We start from the raw sequence: 20,669 nt of genomic DNA on the forward strand, positions 1-20,669 counted from the left end.
CAGCGCCGCCCGTCGCCGCGGGCCGGGCCGGGCCGGTCGCCGCCGCCGCCATCGCCGCCATGGCCTGGGGCGCCTCGCTCGCCGAGTGCCTGCGCGAGTGGGAGGAGCTGCAGGACGGCTACCAGCGCATCCAGGTACCACCGGGCCCGGCACGGGCTGGGGCAGCGCTCCGGCCGAGCGCGGCACGCCGCGGTTACCGGCACCGGGGCTGGGGGATCCCCCGCCGGTGCTCCGCGGCATCCCCAGCGGGCACGGCGGGAGCCGGGCTGTCCCCGCCGTGCCCCAGCCCCCGTGTGCCTTGGGGCACAGCGTTTGGGAGCAGGGCAGGGTGCGGGCTGTGCCGTGCTGTACCGGGCTGTGCCGGGCTGTGCCGGGCTCGGGACCAGCGGGGTTCCCCGCTCTGATGCCCCAGCTCGCCGCGGACGTGGCGTGGAGAGCTCAGATCTCCCGGTTTTGCTGCTGGGAGCGGCGGTGCCCGGCGTGGCACGGCCGGACGAGGTGCGCAGATGCTGTCCCAGCCCTTATCGCCGCTCTCGGGGCAGCCGCGGGGACACCGGCCGGCAGAGCCAGCGCTCCCGGAACGCGGGCACGCTTCAGCCCGGTGCCGTGTCCCCAGTGCTGTCCCCTGTCACCGCTCCGTGCCAGGAAGGTGACCGGTGTCAGAGGTGCTTCCACCTGCTTTGTGTAATCCCCAGGGCGCTGCCTGCCTGCGTGCCGGAGAAGGAGTGGGCAGGGTTCAGCTCGCACAGGGTCACCCCAGGGGAAGGTTGGCCAACCGTGTCCTGTCACCGGGCTGCAGCCGCAGCCGTTCCCTTTCGCCCTCCTTCCCCCCGGAGCAGGGTGACAGGGTGAAGCGGATGCCGTTGCCCAGATCTGGGGCAAGGGAGGCTTTGAGAAACCTCCTCTTGCTCCATAGGGCTTGCGTGGATGTCCCGGGTCGCCCACTCCGAGCCCTGAGAGGCCGCTCAGCGCCGGCCCTTCCCCTGGGACACCTCCTCCCTGCCCGGGTCGCTCCTCACACGGGCTGTCCCCGGGGCTGGCACGGCTGAAGGACTGGTCACAAAAGCCACTTGCTCACGGTTAACTCCACAGCCAGAGCGAGGTGACTGAAGGTGGCAGCAGGAAAGCTCCGTGGTCAAGCAGGGAATGTCCTGGGATAAATCAGGGACATAAATCACTGCTGTGGAACCGGGACTATCTGGGATCCGTTCCCTCCTTGCTTGTCACCAGAGGGAGAAGGGCTCTCTCCTCTGCTCTTGGTTTCACCTTTCTCCTTTGGGAACACCTTTTAAGATCTGGTAAACGAGTGGTTGATAAGAGCTACAGAGGTTAGAATTAGTTCGTGCCAAGGTCTAGTCCAAGGGTTGGAGTGAGCAGCATGTGGAGGTGGCCCTCAGGCTGCTGTGGCCGAGGTGAGGCTCTTTTCCTGCTGATCTGGACAAGCAGCAGCAGCAGCATTGATCCAGCAGCTCTCCCCTTTCCCTACTAAAAATAGTGGAGAAATGCACTGCCTTATCCAGGTGTGGTTGGGTTACATTGGCTGCAGCCCTGCTGGGAGCCCTTCCTTTGTCCAGCTCATGGACAGGCTCCTTCCAGCTTCCCAGGGGAGCCCCAAAGCCACTAGCTGGGAGAGCTGAGGCACAAAGAGCTGCTCATCCTGTCTTCTGTGGCACCACAGTTGTACCCTGGCCCACCCAGGGTTAATTCCCAAGCCTTTCCTATCTGCTGTGTGCAGTCATTGGTGTCCCAAGCATGGGAACATCCTGTGCATGTCCTGCTTGGGATTGGGGCTGGGCATCCCCATGGAAGCAGGGCTGGCTGTCCCAAGCACACCTGGCCTTCTGCAGCCACCCCTCCTCTCACCCAGCAGCAGCACAGGTGAAATTAAGGGAATTAATGTCCTTAAAAAATTAAGGACATTTTTTAACAAAAGCATCATAGAGGGCTCAAGCTCCTTCCAGCTTCCCAGGAGAGCTCAGGTGGAGCCCTAAAGCCATGAGCTGGGAGAGCTGGAGGCACAAAGAGCTGCTCATCCTATCCCAGAACTCAAAGCCAACTGTGGCACCACAGTTGTCCCACCCTGGGTTTATTCCCAAGCCTTTCCTATCTGCTGTGTGCAGTCATTGGTGTCCCGAGCACGGGAACATCCTGTGCATGTCCTGCTTGGGATTGGGGCTGGGCATCCCCATGGAAGCAGGGCTGGCTGTCCCCAAACACACCTGGCCACCCCTCTTCTCACCCAGCAGCCACACAGGTGAAATCAAGGACATTTTTCATAGAGGGCCCAAGGACAGAGGTGTCTGGGCTGGCAGCTCTGACATGTGCTGGTCTCTCTCTCCTTCCCAGGACAACCACAAGCTGTACAAGCAGAAACTCGAGGAGCTGACCAAGCTGCAGGATGGCATCTCCAGCTCCATCGCCCGGCAGAAGAAGCGGCTGAAGGAGCTGTCCCTGTCCCTCAAAAAGTGAGTCAGTGCTTGTGACACCACAGGAGGGGACAGCAGGCAGGACTGAGCTCCCCTCATGCCTCAAATGCAAACCTCTCTGCAGCCAGGGGCTGTGGGCAGGCTGCTCTTCCCCAGCCCCCCTTTCCTGTGTCCTGTTTGCAGTTGAGAGCTTGCAGGGGTTTTGCAGGTACCATGAACTGCCCCCCTCCTGCACAAAGCTCTCCCCATCCTTGCTGAGGGTGAGAGACCCACCTGGCCTCACCTTGAGCACCACCACGGCCTGACAGAGGAGCTCACCCTGCAGATGGAGTTGTGGACTTGCCTCCCATGCCCCTTCCCCGTCCTTGGGGTGTCCTTGCCCCATCAGTCACTTGTGCAGTGCCAGCACGTGCTGCTCACGTCCCGGAGGCTCTGCTGGTGCCAGTGCCTGTGTTTGCTCCCCAGATGCAGAGCCCAGGCGAGTCCCGAGCAGGAAGCATCCATCCAAGAGACCCAGAGCCTGATTAAAGAGAGGCAGAACGTGTTCTTTGAGATGGAGGCCTATCTGCCAAAGAAGAACGGGTGAGAAGGCGCCTCAGCTCTGCCTGGGCCACCCTCCACATCCCTGTGGCTGTAAGGGACAGACCCTAGGGCTGCCACCCTGCACCCAGCTGTGTCACGGCTGTGCTGCTCCCCTTGGGCTCCCCAGGGACACCAGCAGTGCTGCCCTCACTCCTCTGCCTGCTCATGGCCATCACCCACCCTTGCCCAGTGGCTGTGCCCGAGGAGAAGCCCTGGTGAACACCCCAGGGCTGTGGGAGGTGGGCTGTGTGCTCCCCACCCATGGGAGGGGATTCCAGAGGGTTTGTGGAAGCACCTGGGGCTCATCCCTGGTCTCATTGGTGGCACAGGAGGGGACAGCTGCACAGGCAGGTCCTGTGCTAACGCTCTGCTCTCTCCCCAGGTTGTACCTGAGTCTGGTGCTCGGCAATGTGAACGTGACCCTGCTCAGCAAACAGGCCAAGTACGGCCCCCCCTCGCTGCTCCTCTGATTTTCCTGCCTTGGGATCCCCTTGGCACCAGGAACAGCAGCTCCTCCCAGGCAGACACGGGGCTGCCTTGGCTCACCTGGTGTAGATTCCCTTCCCAGGAATCAGCCAAATCCTTGGCTCCCCCTCACATTCCTGCTGCTGGGCTGGGCTGGACCATTAGCTCTGACAAGTTAATGGGATCCTCCAACTGAAGCCACGTCTGTGTTTCCACTGTGTCAGGAACTTCCAGGAAAGACAGACAGTGGATAGTCCCCTTCTCTTCCCTTGGGGAAGCACCAGAAGTTGGTTTTGGCCCCTTGGAGCCTTTCCCTTGCCAGAGATGCCCAGCCAGGAGCCACTCCCCTCTCCCTCTGCTCCCCAGTCCTCCCCTTGGAGATGTGTGCCCATCCCAGTGTGCCCATCTCCCCCACCAGGGCCACCCCCAGGCTGGGGTGGTTTGGGGAGCTCAGATGTGTCCCAGCTGTGTGGGAGCAGCCTGATGATGTGCTCTGCTCTCAGAAATACCCCCAAGGCAAGGTTCTCCCAGAAACATCACTTTACCCAGCCAGATGGGACGGGAGGACACAGATTTCCAGCAGCCCCCTTGCTCCAAGCCTGTCCCTGTGCTTCCCTGCAGGTTTGCATATAAAGATGAGTACGAGAAGTTCAAGCTCTACCTCACCATCATCCTCCTCATTGTCTCCTTCTCCTGTCGGTTCCTCCTCAACTCCAGGTGAGCCTGTCTTGGTGCTGGGCAGAGATCTCCTCCCTGCCCTTCGCTCCCATCCTGGAATATCCAGAGCTGAACAGGAGATGCTGCTAAAACACCTGGAGGTGGGGTGGCCTTTGTGGCTGTGTGGCCATGGTGGGTGGTGGGGAGCAGGTCCCTTCCCTTGGGGTGGGTGTCCCAGGGGCTGTCACCGTGCCTGTGCCCCCAGCACGTGCCTTGACACCCTGCTCTGTGTGACACAGGGTGACAGACGCCGTCTTCAACTTCCTCCTGGTGTGGTACTACTGCACCCTCACCATCCGCGAGAGCATCCTCATCAACAACGGCTCCAAGTGAGTGCCCTGGGCCTGGGGAGGGGCTGGGCCATCCCTGCCACGGGGGAGCAGCTCCCTCCCACTCAGGGTGTGTGCAAACCCTGCTGGAGCTGCAGGAGGAACCTCCCGTTCCGCGTGGGCAGGTGGAGCCGGCAGGGCCCTGGTGCTGCCCAGCCCCGAGGCCCTGGGTCCTGCTCTGAGGCATTTCCCAACCAGCCCTGGGAGCTGGGGATGGCTGGGCTGGGCTGCTGCACTCTCCAGGCTGCCTTTGGCTCTGGGTCCATGCTCCAGATGTGATGGTGCTTCTCTGTGTCTGCCTCCAGGATCAAAGGCTGGTGGGTTTTCCATCACTACATCTCCACCTTCCTCTCAGGTGTCATGCTGACGTGGTGAGTGTCTGTCCCTTGTCCCATGGAGGGACTGCCTGGGCTCTGGGACAGGCAGAGCTGGCTGTCCCCTCGCAGCCCCACGTCCCCCAGCCAGCACTGTCTCTCCACAGGCCAGATGGGCTCATGTACCAGATGTTCAGGAACCAGTTTCTGTCCTTCTCCATGTACCAGAGTAAGTGCTGCCCTGTGTGCTGGGCCAGGGAACTAACCCAGGTGCTCTGCACATGGAGACCTGGCTGCAGCTGCTCAGCTCTCAGCTCACCTGGTGCTTCCCTTGGCCTCGTGGGGTGCTGCTGAGGCTGGAAGGTGATCCCTGGGCAGCTCCTGACAGCAGCCCTGCTCTCCTTGCAGGCTTTGTGCAGTTCCTGCAGTATTACTACCAGAGCGGGTGCTTGTACCGGCTGCGGGCGCTGGGAGAGAGGCACAACATGGACCTGACTGTGGGTGAGTGGGGTGTGCCCTGTGCTGCTCAGCTCACTGGGAGCTGTGGGTTGTGCTGGAGGAAATGGTGGCACTTGGATTTGAGGTCACTCTCATCAGTGGCAGGAACAGTAAAAGCTACAAGTCAAACAAACCAAAGCTCCCAGAGCAGCATCTCCTATGGGGCAGCACCACCCCACAGGATGATTGTCCCCCTCCTCCTGCTCTGCTGGGACCACCAGCCCACAGCTGGCTCCTTCAGGATGTGATGTGTGGCTCTGGGCATTCCTGGGCTCCCTCAGGATGTGAGGTGGCAGTGGATGTGGCTCTGGGCATCCCAGGTTTGCCCCTTCAGACGTGGCACACCCCTCAAACCCCAGGCACTGTGGGCTGTCACCTCCGCAGCCCCTGTGACACCGACGGCAGGAGCTGGGGACCAGAGCCCTGTGCTGGATTAGGGGTCCCTGCCTCTGTCCCCCCTACCTGTGCCCACAGTGAGGCTGGAATGGCAGCACCTCCTCAGGCAGGCACGTGTGGGACTGAGCCTCCCTGCCCTCCATGTCTGGGGGAGCTGGGCCCCATCCCCTGCCCACAGCCCATTCCAGCTCCTCACAGAAACCTTCCTCCTTTGCAGAGGGCTTCCAGTCCTGGATGTGGAGAGGCCTCACGTTCCTGCTTCCCTTCCTCTTCTTTGGGCAGGTGAGGCTGCCCCAGTCCCTGCAGGATGTCAGAGCCTGGGTGGGAGTGGGATGTGCCCCATTCCCAGCTGTGCTCATGCCCTGGACGTGGCACAGACCCCACAGGCTGCCACAGCAGGGACATGCTCCCAACAAATGCTGAGCCTCTCCCTCCAAAGCAGCCACCACAGCTGGGGAAGTGAGGTGGGGAGGAGCTGGGGTGGTTCTGCTGGGTGAGAACCCTTCCAAAGCCTTTCCAAAGCCCTTCTGAGCTCCAGCTTTGAGCTGCTGATGAAAGGATTGAGCCCTTCCTCGGTCAGATTCTTGAGGCTGATGGCCAAAGGCTGCTCTGCGGCTTCCTGAGGCCCTTGGGCTCCAGCTGGCCTGAAACAGGGGGGATGTCCCAGCTGGGGTCCTCTGGGAATGAGCCTGGATGGGGTTTCACTGCCCCCACACGAGGTTGGGGTGGGGTTTATGCCCAGAGGGAGCAGTGGGTGTGGGGTTTGTACCCAGAGACAGCAGTGGGTGTGGGGTTTATACCCAGAGACAGCAGCTGTGTGGGGTTTATACCCAGAGGGAGCAGCTGGTGTGGGGTTTGTACCCAGAGGGAACAGTGGGTGTGGGGTTTATACCCAGAGACAGCAGTGGGTGTGGGGTTTATACCCAGAGACAGCAGCTGTGTGGGGTTTATACCCAGGGGGAGCAGCTGTGTGGGGTTTATACCCAGAGGGAGCAGTGGGTGTGGGGTTTGTACCCAGGGGGAGCAGCTGGACAGGCTGGGGCCTGGGCTGAGCCTGTGGCAGCAGCAGCAGCTCTCCTCAATCTCCTCTCCCCTCAGTTCTGGCAGCTGTACAATGCCATCACCCTGTTCCGCATGCTGCAGCACCCCGAGTGCAAGGAGTGGCAGGTAAGGAGGCTCCTGGAAGGGCCCTGGAGGGGGATCCCAGGTAGGTCTGTGCTCCTGACCCCATCCTCTCCTCCCACAGGTCCTCATGTGCGGCCTCCCCTTCTCCATCCTCTTCCTGGGCAACTTCTTCACCACGCTCCGTGTCGTCCACCAGAAGATCCAGAACAAGAACCAAGACACAAAGGAGAACTGAAGTGGGGCCCTGTGGGGGCCTGGACTGTTTCTCCATCCCCTGTCCCCATCTCCTCAATTCCGTCCGGACTCTGGGGTCTCACCCCATCCCTTGGAGGCCTGGCTGTGGGACAGAGCTTGGGGCCTGCTCCTGGACAGTCCCTGTGGGGCTGGATCCCTGCTGGAGTCACTCACCTGCAGCCAGGGGCACCCTGCACCTCCCGTCCTGGCTGCCTTCCCCATCCAGACAGCAGGGGACAGCCACTGCCCTTCCTGGCACTGGGATGTCCTCTGAATGCTGCTGCTCCTCACTGGGACAGGGCAGTGCCCAGGGACTGCCTCCCACAGCTCCTGGGGTGCTGCAGGATCCCCCTTTGCCCCCCAGCCCTGCACCCACGGCAGCTGGGGCTGTGCACAGCTCTGATTCCAGGGCTGCCCCAGCTCCTCCCTCACCTCCAATCCACAGGGAATGGGGTGGGAGCAGCAGGAGCTGGGGCTGGGCAATGCAAGCAGCAGCCTGGGCTGGCAGCTCCTGGGGCTGCAGATGTGAAAATAAAGGGAAGAAGCTGCCCTGGCTCAGTCTGGGAACTGCTCCCACACTCTGCTCTGTGGCTTTGGTTCATCAGGATGTGGGTCCTGGCACAACCTCCCTGAAAAGAGGGTGGAGGTGGGGGGCAAGAGGAAAATTGTCACAATAGGACAAGAGGAAACAGCCTCAGCTTCCACCAGGTTTAGATCAGATATTAAGGAAAATGTCTTCACAAAAAAGGGTTGTCCAGCCCTGACAGAGGCTGCCCCAAGCAGTTGTGGAGTCACCATCCCTGCAGGGATCTAAAAGCCATGTAGATGTGGCAGCTGGGGACATGGTTGAGTGGTGGGTTTGGTAGTGCTGGGTTAAGGGTTGGACTCTGTGATTTGGAGGGGCTTTCCAGCCTAAATGAGCCCAGGATTTTATGAAAAGTCATCTCCCTGTGCCCTTCCACCAGCCTGAGCTGCAGGGGGTGCTCCTTCCCACGGCATCCCAAGGAGCCCAGCAGAACCTCAGTGTCCCTGGAGGTGGGGAAGAGTCACCCTGCACCAGCTGTACCAGCACTGGGAGCTCTGGAAGAACCAAAGAGCAGGTTGGGCACAGCTGCACCCCAGTCCAGAGCCCCCCCTGCCATCCTCCCTCCCCTCCAGAGCCCAGCACTCAGGGTAGGGGCTGCCCCAGCTCAGACCAAACCCAGAGCTACCACCACATCCCCAAATTCCCTCCTGGTTTTCATCCATTGCTCCTCCTGCCTCCTTCTTCCCTCTGGCTGAGCAGAGAGATGCAGGAAGTGAACTCCAGACACAGGGTTTTTATTCCAAGGGTAAATGTATTTAAATAATTTACAATCATTGGACAGCCTGGAAGTCTGGGGTTTGTGTTGTTTTTGTTTTGTTTTGTTTTTTTTTTTTTGGTTTTTTTTTTCCACGCTAAAATCACAAAGATGTTCAAAATAAAAACCGTATTTAAAAAATGATCGTACGTGATGTGAAGGAGGGGCTGGGCTCAGGGGAGCAGGCAGGGCTCCCAGGGGCTGCTGAGAGCCCGCCTCCAATCCGGCGTTATTCCACAGGGGGAGGAGCTTCCCGCTGCTGCTGGAGCCAGGGCAGGCAGCAGGAATGGAGCAGGACACGCTGCTGGGGCCATGGGACAGCTCTGTGCCCACTGCCAGCCCCACATGCCAGGGGTGGCAGGAGGGAGGCAAAGCTGCGACCCCAGCCCCAGCACAGCCCCTCCACCCCCCTCTGCTGTCCCTGCAGGCCAGGCTGGGCTCCAGCCCCGGGGATAAGGCAGCACCTCGTGTCCAGGAAAGGACTCCCTGGCTGTGTCTGTCCCTCGTGGCCGTGTCCCTGCTGTCCCTGGCCTCAAGGCCAACGCTGGTGCACCCTGAGGTGTCGGTGACACCGCAGCTCCTGGGCAGCAGCCTGAGCTACCCCCCTGCCCCTCTCAACCCTTTCCACCCCCTGGGTGCCCAGCCTGCCCCGAGGGAATGCAGAGGCCCAGGAAGGGTTGGGAGTGACACCGGGGTAGCCGTGGGCAGGGGACAACACCGTGGGCAGGGGACAACACCGTCACCCACAGCAGCAGTGGGTGAGCAGGCACTTGCCAGCTCCCCTGGCCCATATCTGGGGACCTGCTCTCTCCCTGGCCCCGCCAGCCCTGCTCTTAGCTCCACACATCCAGGGAGTAGCGGCCCTTTGTCATCAGTTTCTTTACATAGTCCACGGCCTGGGGCTGGCTCATGTTGCCAAACTCGGAGACGATCTCGTAGAAGGTGTTCTGCACGTCCCGGGCCATGTTCCGCGCATCGCTGCAAACAGGGGGTGAGTGAGACACCAGAGCACAGCCACACAGCCACCTCCCACCCTGCAGGGTGTGCTCACCACAGCCCCCTGCCCTCCTGTGAACCTGGGCAGCAGAACCCTCCCAGGGCTTGTAATGCACACCTGGGGAAACTGAGTCACGCTCCTTTTCCTGAGAATTGCCCCCAAATTCCCATCCTGTGCCCAGACCTACCCGCACACGTAGATGTGAGCCATCCCCTCATTAACCAGCTTCCAGACATTCTCCTTGTTCTTCTTCAGTAAGTGCTGGACATAAACCTGGCAGGAAACAAGGTGGGAGTGAGGGGAGAGGAGCAGAGCCCCCACACCACAGACCTTGGAGGGGGAGGCTCAGGAAGGCAAGGCTGTGCTCACAGCTCTGGGAGACAGGAGGGTGCTGGGCGCTCCTGCCTGCCATGGAGTATGGTGGGCAGCAGGAACAGTGTGGTACCTTCTCAGCCTGGTCCCTGGAGAAGGCCACATTGAGCTGGGTGAGCACTCCCTCCTTCTGGAAGCGGGCCAGCTCCTCCCGGTACAGGTAGTCCTCGCGCTCGTGGCGGCAGCCATAGTAAAGCACTGTCTCACCCACCTCCTTGCCTGCAGGGTGGGTCACACAGCCTCATCAGCTGGGCCTTCCAGCCCCCTTCTGAACTTCCCCTTGTCCTGACAGCCCCAGCAGCCCCCAGCCCTGTGCTCTCCCCCACCCTGGGCTCACAGATGGGTTTTGGTTACAAGGGGAAGCTCAGGACTGATTCCACAGGCTTTAGAATCCAGTCTGAGTGACCTGACTGTGGTTACTTGGAGGTGTGGTGCTGGCATGTGGTATTCACATGCCCTCTGAACAGAGAGAAGCTGTGAGACAAGCAGAGAAGAAGGAAAACACAGTTGTTATCTCGCTTGCTGTGCCTGTGTTGGGCTAAAGTAGAATGCAATATGGGGATTGTTTACCCAAAGTGATGGTGTTTTGTTCCCTTGGCCTATCAGGGCCAATTGTGTGTGTGTTGGACTGTCATGGGACAGTCACGAGAGAATGAGAGATGAGTGCAGTTCTGTGCAGTTGTGAGCAAGAGTGCACAGCAGATTCAATTTAGATGAAATTATATAGTATAGTATAATAAAGTAATTAATTAGCCTTCTGATGATGGAGTCAGATGCATCATTCTCTCTCCCCTTTGTTGGAGTCACCTTTGATTTACAATAGTGGCAGAGCTTAGAGAAGTGCCCCAGGTCTGTCCACCCCCAAACATCCTCTGTGGCCAAGAGCAGGACAGACACCCTTGTGTGGACAAAACCACCAGCCCTGTTCACCCTGCCCCAGCACTCTGCTTTTGGCTGGACCAACCCGCAGCAGGACCAGCAAAGCTGCACCCTGGAGGCACCAAACTGCCCTTAGGGAGCCCTGCAGCAGCTCCAGCCCTGGGCACTCACCCTGCTGCTTGAGCCAGGCCCTCTCTTGGATGAAGCCCATGAAGGGGGCGATGCCGGTGCCCGGCCCGATCATGATCACGGGCGTGCTGGGCTTGAAGGGCAGCCGGAACTGCGACTTGCGCACGTACATGGGCACCAGGGAGCTGCTCCCCTGCTGCACAGGCACCTGGGAGCTGCTCTCCTGCTGGCCAGGCACCTGGGAGCTGCTCCCAGGCTGGCCAGGCACCTTGCTCCTGAGCCAGCTGGTGGCCACCCCTTTGTTCAGGCGGCCCGTCTTGGTCTCGTACTCCACCGTCACGGCACAGATGTGGATGGAGTTGGGATGGACCTGTGTAAGGGGATAGAATATAAGAAAATAGTGTAGAAAGTAGGCTTACCCCTAAGGAGTTGCAGCTGGGCCAATTATCAAAGATTAGGAGCAGGCCTGACTTGAACAGGCCACAGCTGTAAGCAATGAGAAGAAGATGCTATGAAAGAGTGGGGTGGCTGGTTGGGAAGGGAGCTGGAGTCAGTTGGTTACTTTGTGAAGAGTCAGTGTTCTGAGGAGCTGCCTATGAGGAACACCAAGAAAGTATAGAACTTTTGTGATAAGGAGACAACAGCATGTTCCCTGCAATACAGACTTGAAGGGAAGAGATGCTGGAACTAGGCAGAGAAGGAGCCCAGCAACCCCACACTGTGTTCAGGAATGTGGGAGAAATTTAACCTCATGTTAACACTGGAACAGTTACTCCTCCCTGCATGCTCCTCATGGGGCTTCTGTCTTGTCCTCAACTCATTGCGGGACCACTGAGCTTTCCTGGAGGTTGCCAAGAGAGACTTTTGACCAGCCCCTAAAATGCCACCTTGCCAGGCAAATGGGCAAAGAGGAGCAGGACTCCAGAGAGTCTGGTGGTATCAGGGCACAGCCGGCTGCAGCATGGAACTCTGCACAAACCCTGTGAGAAGCTGGGATAACTAAATCAGAGATCACTAAACCTGCCCCTCTCAAATGGCACCAGGAGAAGCTTCCTGTGTCCAGCTCCCAGCTGAGGGGAGCTGCAGCTGGAGAGGTCCCTCCATGGGCCCATTCCCTGCAGGAAGCACACCCACCTTGGAGGAGGAGGCGATGGAGTAGTAGCGGGCCTGCAGGCGGGGCAGGAGCTCGCACAGGTGGTCGATGGGGGGGCGCAGGGAGGGCATGTCCTGCAGGATGGCCAGGATGTTCCTGCGGGCCTCCACCACCCAGCTGAGGTACAGCGCCTGCAGGCAAGGAGAGCACAGGCATCACAACCTGCCCACAGGGCTGGCAAACACCCCCCTTGAGCCTGAAGGGCCTTTGCATAATATCCACAGATGTTTAATTCAGCTGCACGGTGAGATGTTCAGGTGTGGAGGGAGAGAATGTAAGACAATAGTGCAGAAGGCAATCTCACCCCTTAGGAGTTGCAGTTGCACTAATCACCAAAGATTAGGAACAGGCCTGCCCTTAACAGGCCACAGCTGTGTCCAATAAGAAGACAAGTGCTACAAAAGAGTGGGTTAGCTGGGTGAGAAGGGAGCTGGAGTTTGTTGGCTGTACTGTGAAGGAGTCAATGCTGTGAGGAGTTGTCCATGAGAAATCACCAAGGTGTGGGAGCTTTGCAATAAGATGACAACATTCAGGTCTCCAGCACACACACCTGCAGAGCTCAGCTTTCTCTCCCAGGGGCCTGGGGGCTGACCCTGGTCTGGGGGCAATACAAAAATAAGGGCCCAGCAGGGAAATGGGAGGGAATGGCTCAAGAACATAGGGACAGACACAGGAACAGGGGAAGCAGCCAATGGGGTGTAACTTAGGAGATTCCCCCCAGGGCCTCCCCACCCCGTGGGCTCTCTGGGTGCCTTTTGGGGACCCCCAGGGCAGGTGGGCAGGGCAGTGCTCCCACCTTGCCCTCAGCAGCAGATGAGGCCATTTTGCGCAGGCGCTCCTGCTCGCCACTGTCCGAGGCGTACTGGGCCAGCTCGTAGAGCACGTTGGTGCGGGGAGGGTTGGTGATGTCCAGGTAGTAGGTCAGGGCTGTCCTGTATGATGTGGGGCAGGGGAAGGGATGCTTCTTGTTGGATTCCTCTGGAGAAGTGGGAGAGAAAGAAAAATTAAAGATCATCCACCTTGTGCTGTTGCGTTAAGAGGTTTTGTGCCGGCTGTGAGGGCTGGAGACAGAGCACAGTGGGTTTCAGGGAGGAAAGAGCAGCCTGTGGGTCAGAGCCTCAGCTCACACTGAATCACCTCCCTGCCCAGGCAGCTCCATCTCCCAGTAGCCCATTTTGTGTTTCATAGATGCTTCCTGACAGTTCTGAAGCAAAAAATACAACAGACACACCCTGTGCTCCCCAAGGGGCTCCCTGCCCTGAGATCTCCACGCACAGTCCAGCAAACCCCCAGGCTAAGCAGGGGCTGCCCTCCACGGCTAATTTGGCCTCAGGCACTTACACCTCCATCAGATCTGGCCTCAAAAGTGTCCTCAGGCTCTGTCAGCTGTGCTCCAAGGCCAGCGCCATTCTCTTCAGCCTTGAGAGCTCCATAAGGGACACAAATGACAGCACGGGACACTGCACGGGGGCCACAGGCTCCAGCAATGCCTGAAATTCACTTTGTCTCTAGAAACCAGGAGCTCTCTCAGGCTTCTGGGCCAGCACATCTGATGCCTCAGGTCTGGTTGTGCTGCTCCAGGACTGTGGTGGGCAGCAGCTGCCATCTCCCTCCTGCCAGAGGCTGGTTCTGCTGGGAATGCTCCCCAGGAACAGCTCCTTGGATCAGCACAAGTGCTCCCTGCTGGCAGCTCAGTCCCCAAGCCTGTGCCTCCTCCCATGTCTGAATAAGAACATCTCACACACTCAGGGCCCTGAGGAGCTCCAGGGCTGCTGAAGGATGCTCTGGTGGGCTGATGCTCCATAATTAGGAGTGTGTTGTTACATAATTTGTTGTTGAATGGGCTCACCAAGCACATTTCACAAGTGACCCACTTCAGCTGATCTCAGCAAGCAGGCTCTGAGCCCCTGCTAAAACAGCACAATGCTGAGAGGGGCTGTGGGACATCTGGAGGTGCCTCACAGGATCTGAGGGTGAAGGACAGAGGCCACAGCTGGAGAACTGGAGATCCCTACTCACCATCCAAGTTGTTCAGGGACATGACAGTGTCCAGGTCCGTGCCCAGGATCTCACCAATCTGGTTCACCAGGGAGGAGTCGTTGGCTGGGTACACAGCCACGTGGTCCCCAGACTCATACCTGGCACAGAGCAGGAGGAAGGAGAGCACATGGAACACCTGCACCCCTTCTTGAGCACCCCCAGCAGCTCAGCCAGAACACAAGGGGGCTGAGGCAAGGGGCAGCAGGACAACCCTGAGGTCTGATGCACAGGACCTGCAGCACCAGCATCCACAGAGCCAGCAGTTGCATTGTGGGATAATGGTTTCCCAGGGTTTTTATTAACAGCAGTTTTGCCAGAATTCCAGCAAGGACAGGTCAGTTTCCCAACAGAACAGAGCAGAGCTCCTCAAAACCTCTGCAGTTGTTATGTTAAGCCACCTGGATTCGTGACTTCCTAACAATTTAAGGGATTTAGGCCAGTGAGAGGGTTTTAAGAACAGGGCTTTATTCCCCCTATGCTCATACATCTAAACCAGGCACATACAGGCAAGAGCAATCCCCGGCTCAGCTGCCCTCTCATTTATTGACTTCTAGAGAATTCCTGCAACTGGGACTGCTCAGGTAGGACAGGGATGTGAGATGGGATGGACCCAAAGCAGTGCAACAGCTGGTACAGAAGCCCAAAAGGACAGTGTTAAGGAGCAAGGTCTCCTTCTAAGTGCTGGATGAGGCTGGTGCCACATCCTTGCTCTTTGCTCCTGACAAGAGAGAGGAGCAGTCTCCCCCAGGGCAGTACCTGATTTTGGAATTGGAGATATCCAGCTCCAGGTGCATCAAGTGTCGCTCTCCACCCTCGTTCAGCTTGCGGTTCTCTGTGACCTGAGCCAGGAAGGGGTTCTTGGCATCAAAGGGGCTGCAAGGAAACACAAAGGTGCTCTGGGATTCCCTCCTGCAGACTCATGGAGCTCCTTCTATCCAGGCATGCTCCTCTGACTCCAGAGCAGGCTGCCATGATTTGCATCCTGTTCCAGAGCACACTGCACCCCAGCACGAACCAAATTATGATCTGCTGCTCCCCACACTGGCACAGAAACAGATCATGGCCCTGCTGCTCCCCACACTGGCACAGAAAACAGATCCTTTTCCTTCTCAGCACAGCCCAGCAGTCAACAGCTTCTGTCCCATTAAGGACACATGACAGAACTGGATTGGAGGCACTGTCACATCTCAAAGGAATATTTCAGGCTGGAATGAATGTTTCAAGCTCATCCCCCCACAGCAATACTGCCAGCAGCCATCATGCATTGGCCACTGCAGGCAAGGAAAGGCTCAGGACAGATGCTGTGGATGTACCAGCCAAGCAGCACATGTGACCACAGCCATTCCATCACCGTGAATGATTCATTAACTGGGAAATCTCAGAGTCCCAGTGGAGCTCTGAGCCCATTTCTCTTGGGCAGAGACCTGCTGCGCTGCAGGTGCTGTTAGAAACATCAGGGAGCCACCAGCCAAGCCCTGCCCAGGGGTTTGGCACTCACGGCTTCTGGTTCTCGTAGCTCTTGAGCCTGCCCATCTCCCCCGTGTAGACTTTGTTCATGTTCACATCTGTGTGCACCACCAGCTCGTACTGACGGATGCTGGGAGAGAAAAAAGGAGAGAAAAGAGAAAAAAGTCAAATTGGAACCCACAAGGTACAGCTGGAAGCATCATCTCCTTTGCTGGATTTGCTGCAGCTCAAAAACAAATGCAAATTCCATCCCTTTGTCCCTCTTGAGACATGAGAAAACAGGCAGACTCTGCAGAAAGCCCAAAGCAAGGGGAACCCTCAGCCTCCCTGAAGCCTCACAACCAGCACAGCCAGCCCCAAAGGAACCAGAGCCATCATCTCCCCACTCAGAACAGGAACCCAGAGCTGGGCACAGACTCACACCAGCACAGGCTCAGGCCAAACAGCCCCACTCACTGCTACACTTCACTCATGCCCTTGAGTCTGGAAGCGGAGGCAGCACAGAGGAAATGGAACAGCAGCCCAGGGCTGATGGCACAGCCACCAGACAAGGTGACCAGTCTGTGACACCCAGGAGGAGCTGCTCCCAAACCCACCTGGACTCTTCTCCTGTAGCCTCCACCCCGAAGTGCTCACACACTGCTGGCCAGAACTGCTCTCTCCAGGTGATGAAGTCTTCCTCCAGGCTAGGCAGGGCAGAAGAGAGAGTCAGTAATCCAGCCCCATTCCCAGAGAAGCCACCTGAGACCCCTGTGCCCTCCTCCCATCACTGTGGAAAAAGGCATTTCCTTAGACCCAGGCACCCCTGGGACCTCCACATGCCCATGGATCACCAGGAAAGCACCTGCAGGGCACTGAGTGGGAGCTGCTGCTACACCAGACACCCCTCTCTTCCCCAGCCCTGCCAAGGCAGGCTTTGTTATTTAGGCTCAGTCTTTAAAAAGCTCAGCTCCTCATTGTCCATCCCTGGCATGAGGGGACCTTCCTAAAAGGTCATTATTCCTCTGTGGCATTGCTTATTTTTCCAGGCTCAGAGAGCCTTCCACACATGTCACATCCCTCCCAAAAGGCCCTGCAGAGCTTAGAGGTAGAGCCACAGGTTGATGTAATGTCCCAAGGTGCTCAGGTGAACACAGAAAGGTAAAAAAAATAAAAAGAAAATATCATTGTCTGAGCTGGAAAATTGCTGCCTCCCACCATAAAACAGCTCCCAAGGAGATTAACTTGCTTCCTTCACTGGGATGGGTGAGTTTATCCACAAAGGCAGAGGAGGCAGCAAAGCCTGCTCCAGCTGTGCCATGGGCATTTAGAGCTGAGGTAGAATTTCCCAGACACAGGATCCCTCAGGACACTCCCTGTGCACAGGGAGCTGATTGTGGGAGACACAGCAGACACAAACACATCAACCCCAACAACAAACCCTGTGGAGCTTATTTCTGGCTTGGTAGTGGAACCCATTCCCTGCCAAGGTCCCTTCCAAGGTGCTTTCAGCCAGCTCTGCCCAGCCCCTCAGCCCAAGGCACTCACTTGCCATCATCATCTCCCAGCCCCAGCTCAAAGATGCGCTGCGCTCCAAGCTCCTCCAGCCTCTTGTCCACATACTTCCCCATGGCATTGAAGTGCTCATAAGTTTTGTTCCCCAGCCCAAAGACCTGGAAGGGAACACTCATGAGCATGCAGAAGCAAGAGGTGGACTTTCCCCATCCATTTGACATCCTCTGGCCAGGTATCACCCCACAGAGGATGCAGAACAAAGGCAGTGAGACCTCTCCCAGCTCCCCCATCAATTCTCCAGTAAGAATCTACCAGTGTGTGGTCAGGAGGCACCAGCACCTCCCCTGAGCCTGGATGCTCTTCCAGGAACTCCTGCATATCTCCTTGTGGGACCAGTAAGAACCTGGACTGCCTGGAGAGCCATTGCTGGCCTTTACCTCCCACAAACCATACAGTAAATAAATCCTTGCTCACTGCTTCACACAGAGTAGCTTCACATCTCCACCAGTGGATTTCACTCTCATCTGCAATATTATGCTGCCTAAGGAATTTGGCCAGGGTTTAGGTGGGCTGGCTGTTTCTCAGCCAGTTATTCAGCTCTGCACATGAAGAGAGCTACACACTCCTCCAAGTGATTTAATTTGTGGGAGAAGATCTGGCCCCAGGCTGCCCAATTAGCTTCTGAAGAGCAGCAGCAGCCTGCAGCTCATTTACAAACCTGTATTCAGTGCCTGCAGGGCTGTTTGGGGCTGTTTATACCAGGAAACCCTCATGACTTAAGAGAGTGGAGAGCAAACTCTGATATTTGCATTTAAAGCCTCCAGAAGTACATTTGCAGGATTCCATAAAGCCTGGGCAGGAAGACAGCAGGGATCTCATCCCAGACAAGGTGTACAAGGCACAGACATCATGTTGTGCCTTTCCCCACACCACTCTGGAGGGCTTTTGGCCTTCCTGCCCAAATACAACATAAAAACTGGAATGGAGCCACTTACTGCAAACCGGAGACCCGAGAGGTCGGCATCAGCCTCCTGCAGCCAGTCATAGAAATCCTGGGCATTGTCTGTGGGATCCCCCTCTCCATAGGTGGCCATGCAGAACACTGCCAAGGACTTGTCAATCTCAGAGAGGCGACTCAGGTCCGACTGCAAGCAGAGGAAAGAAGGAATCTTCAAGGATCCCACACTGTGGCTGTTGGGCAACTCCTATTCCCACAGCGTAGGTGTGCAAACAGCACCCCGTGTTTGCAGAAGGGGTTGGGAAAGGCCAGACCTACCCAAAATGGTTGGGAAAATAAAGGAAACCACCCTCACTGGACTGCAAGTCAATATTTCTGCTCCACTAGAAAGAAAAGCAATGGGATTTGCCATGCAAGGCTTTAAAGGATCAGGAGAATGCAGAATGGCAAGGATTGAGCCTGTACCTGCATCACTCAGGCTGATCTTTTCTACCCTAAATGACACAACTGCCCCTTGGCCAGAGTCATTGGATTTTTCTAGGGAGCACTGAAAGGTTGTGACTATCCCAAGGCTGTTCAGGGCTCAATTACCAGGTCATACTCCTCTGGGTCTGCTGCCATGCCCCGGAGGCCATAGCGATGGGCATCTTTGGCCAGGCGATTGGCAAACTCCTCAGCTGTGCCCGTCTGGGAGCCATAGAAAACCACAATATTCCGGCCCTGGAGAGAGAGAAAAATCCCTTTTAAGTGATGATTAGTTATTTGGCAAATGCATGGATGAAGCACAAGGAAATGCCTGAGATCAGGAATCCTGGACTGCAACCTAAAGGCAACCAGGACTGTGTGCTTGTGCAGGACTCCAAGAGCTTGGCAGAAAAATCAAGGCTGAGCTGTTAAATGAGAACATGACTCTTGCCACTCTCAGAGGGAAGATTCAGGTCAGACTAAAACCCAAAGCAAAGGATAAACTTTCCAGATTTATTTATTCTCAACTTGGAGGCTGCAGCGTGACTCCTGGAAACAGGGAACACCCTGGATGAGAATGCAGAACTTGCCAAAGGCTCTGGGCAAGTGCCTGAGCACCAGAGCTCCTGCTCTGCTGCAAGCCAGCTACTTTGAAGTAGAATGGAAAATGCATCCAGCCCTTGCTTCCTCTTGTGTCCAAAGTCAAAAGCTGACAGCTCTGTGTACAATTCCCACTGCACAGCCAAGCCAGTTTGGGAACCAACCACACAGATAAACAACTGCCAGCCAATGACTTCAAAGTCTCTGCCATTTCCCTTCTGACTTTGATCTCATATTACATTATTTTTTTCCACCACTGAAATTTCACTTGAATTTCTTCTCTAAGAACAACTCTCAGGCACAGACTGAAAGAGCTATTCCTGGCTGCTCACACAGCCTTCCTCTGGATGCTCTCTGCAGCAGCCATGTGTCTGAATCCAAACCAGCTCCTCCTGCTGACAGTTTCCAGAGGAAAATGGGATGGACATGAGCTCCCCCACCTTCCCAGAACAAGCAGCTTACCGTCTTCTTCATCTTCTCAATGAAGCTGCTGTCTCTCACTGGAGCTGCTCTGAAAGACAGGAGGAACATCTTTTCAGATGAGCACATTCATATTTGAGGTTAGGAGTAACCAAGTGGGAGAAAAGTGGCCTCCAGACCTCAGGAAAGCTGCCCAAAAGAGTGAGAATCTCTACTGGCCACAGTGCTCAGTCACAGGGCTTCTGCACACAACCATGGAGCAGGGACTTGGAGCACAGGGGAGAAGCTGAGTTCCTGCCTGACCCCCATCAGTGAATCCTCCCACAGGAAAAGCACAGGAACACAGCCCTGCTCACCAGGAAACCTTTATCAACTGCTCTGAGGGGTTTCACAGCTCAGCTAAAGGATCTCACAGGAACAGGTCTCCAGATAAGTCTCAGGGGCCAAGCCATGGTTTGAAAGAAGGGGATGGAAAACTCCTTCCTTCCCACACCACCGTGGGCAGGCAGGATCAGTCCTGAGCCATGCTGCCCAGGGCACATCCCCCAAACCTGAAGTCAAACAGGGCTAAAAATCAGCTGTTTGAACCTCCAGATGCCAGCCATGAGCCCCAGAGCTGCAGAGCCCTGTGGAGCAGGCACACACAGCTGCTCAGAGCCACAGAGCTCCCAGCAAGGCCAGCACTGCCAGCCAAGGTCCTGTGGAGCTCATTCTGTGCTGGCTTCTCATTCCCAGCATGGATTTCCTGCACAGAACATTTGCATTATTGTATAGATGTGGTTTTCCCTAGCTTGGAAGTGGGACAAACCCCACTGGAGGTTTGGATTCACACTGCTGTGGCTGCGAGGGAGGGAGCCCAGCAGAGCTTTGCTATCCTTAGTACATCTTTGGATTTTCAGTGTCATGGAGTGAAACCAGCCCAGCCCTGGGGACTCTGGGAGCCTCACAAGCAGAGGTGACCATAACTGCAGTCAGATTAGGTGCTGGGAGCTTTGCAGAGCAGGCCAGGACAGAAGCTCCCCTGCTGTCCTCCCCCAGCTCTGGTAGCAGGGAAGAGGAACGTGGGACCCGTTCCTGTCCCACAATGGAAGAATGCAAGGCCGGGTCTCCTGTGGGAAGAGAGAAGCCTCCAGGCAAAAAACAAATGGTTTTGGCTCCAGCCCATGTGAAGAGCTTGCTAACAGTTTCCTCAGCTCTGTAGCCCAGAGGGAGGGATCCCGAGGATGTGCTGAGGCATTTGTGGAGAGCACACACACGCAGAGCAGCAGG

The 20,669-nt window shown here is 57.0% G+C and overlaps 2 protein-coding genes across 3 annotated transcripts in view; one reads left to right on the plus strand and one right to left on the minus strand.

Moving 5' to 3' along the window:
* Window positions 1-14: 14 nt before the first annotated feature.
* TMEM120A (transmembrane protein 120A) lies at window positions 15-8,516 on the plus strand. The gene is made up of 12 exons (XM_058817619.1): window positions 15-134; window positions 2,347-2,465; window positions 2,892-3,008; window positions 3,391-3,450; window positions 4,095-4,190; window positions 4,430-4,519; window positions 4,825-4,890; window positions 5,001-5,062; window positions 5,242-5,334; window positions 5,945-6,009; window positions 6,826-6,894; window positions 6,974-8,516. Exons 1-12 carry the CDS (start codon window positions 60-62, stop codon window positions 7,085-7,087), a joined length of 1,026 nt encoding a protein of 341 aa, XP_058673602.1. The 5' UTR covers window positions 15-59; the 3' UTR covers window positions 7,088-8,516.
* The window catches only part of LOC131566362 (NADPH--cytochrome P450 reductase), a 30,055-nt gene continuing 17,806 nt past the window's right edge, over window positions 8,421-20,669 (minus strand). For both annotated transcript variants that reach the window (XM_058817617.1, XM_058817618.1), the window contains 14 exons: window positions 19,443-19,491; window positions 18,507-18,635; window positions 17,953-18,102; window positions 16,991-17,115; window positions 16,060-16,149; window positions 15,495-15,593; window positions 14,753-14,869; window positions 13,976-14,094; window positions 12,753-12,934; window positions 11,938-12,087; window positions 10,846-11,173; window positions 9,869-10,014; window positions 9,611-9,696; window positions 8,421-9,404 (listed from right to left, as the gene is read on the minus strand). In XM_058817617.1, coding sequence (XP_058673600.1) covers window positions 9,260-9,404; window positions 9,611-9,696; window positions 9,869-10,014; window positions 10,846-11,173; window positions 11,938-12,087; window positions 12,753-12,934; window positions 13,976-14,094; window positions 14,753-14,869; window positions 15,495-15,593; window positions 16,060-16,149; window positions 16,991-17,115; window positions 17,953-18,102; window positions 18,507-18,635; window positions 19,443-19,491 — 1,915 coding nt within the window. In that variant the 3' untranslated portion in view covers window positions 8,421-9,259. The remainder of the gene's footprint in view (window positions 9,405-9,610; window positions 9,697-9,868; window positions 10,015-10,845; window positions 11,174-11,937; window positions 12,088-12,752; window positions 12,935-13,975; window positions 14,095-14,752; window positions 14,870-15,494; window positions 15,594-16,059; window positions 16,150-16,990; window positions 17,116-17,952; window positions 18,103-18,506; window positions 18,636-19,442; window positions 19,492-20,669) is intronic.

The sequence above is a fragment of the Ammospiza caudacuta genome, chromosome 20, assembly GCF_027887145.1.
Source record: "Ammospiza caudacuta isolate bAmmCau1 chromosome 20, bAmmCau1.pri, whole genome shotgun sequence".
NCBI lineage: Eukaryota > Metazoa > Chordata > Aves > Passeriformes > Passerellidae > Ammospiza > Ammospiza caudacuta.

Excerpts from the sequence above, each read along its gene's own strand:
- TMEM120A (XM_058817619.1), top strand. The coding sequence starts at position 60 with ATGGCCTGGGGCGCCTCGCTCGCCGAGTGCCTGCGCGAGTGGGAGGAG. Across the intron at positions 4,191-4,429 it reads CGGTTCCTCCTCAACTCCAG|GGTGACAGACGCCGTCTTCA; the intron begins GTGAGCCTGTCT and ends TGTGTGACACAG. Across the intron at positions 4,520-4,824 it reads CTCATCAACAACGGCTCCAA|GATCAAAGGCTGGTGGGTTT; the intron begins GTGAGTGCCCTG and ends GTCTGCCTCCAG.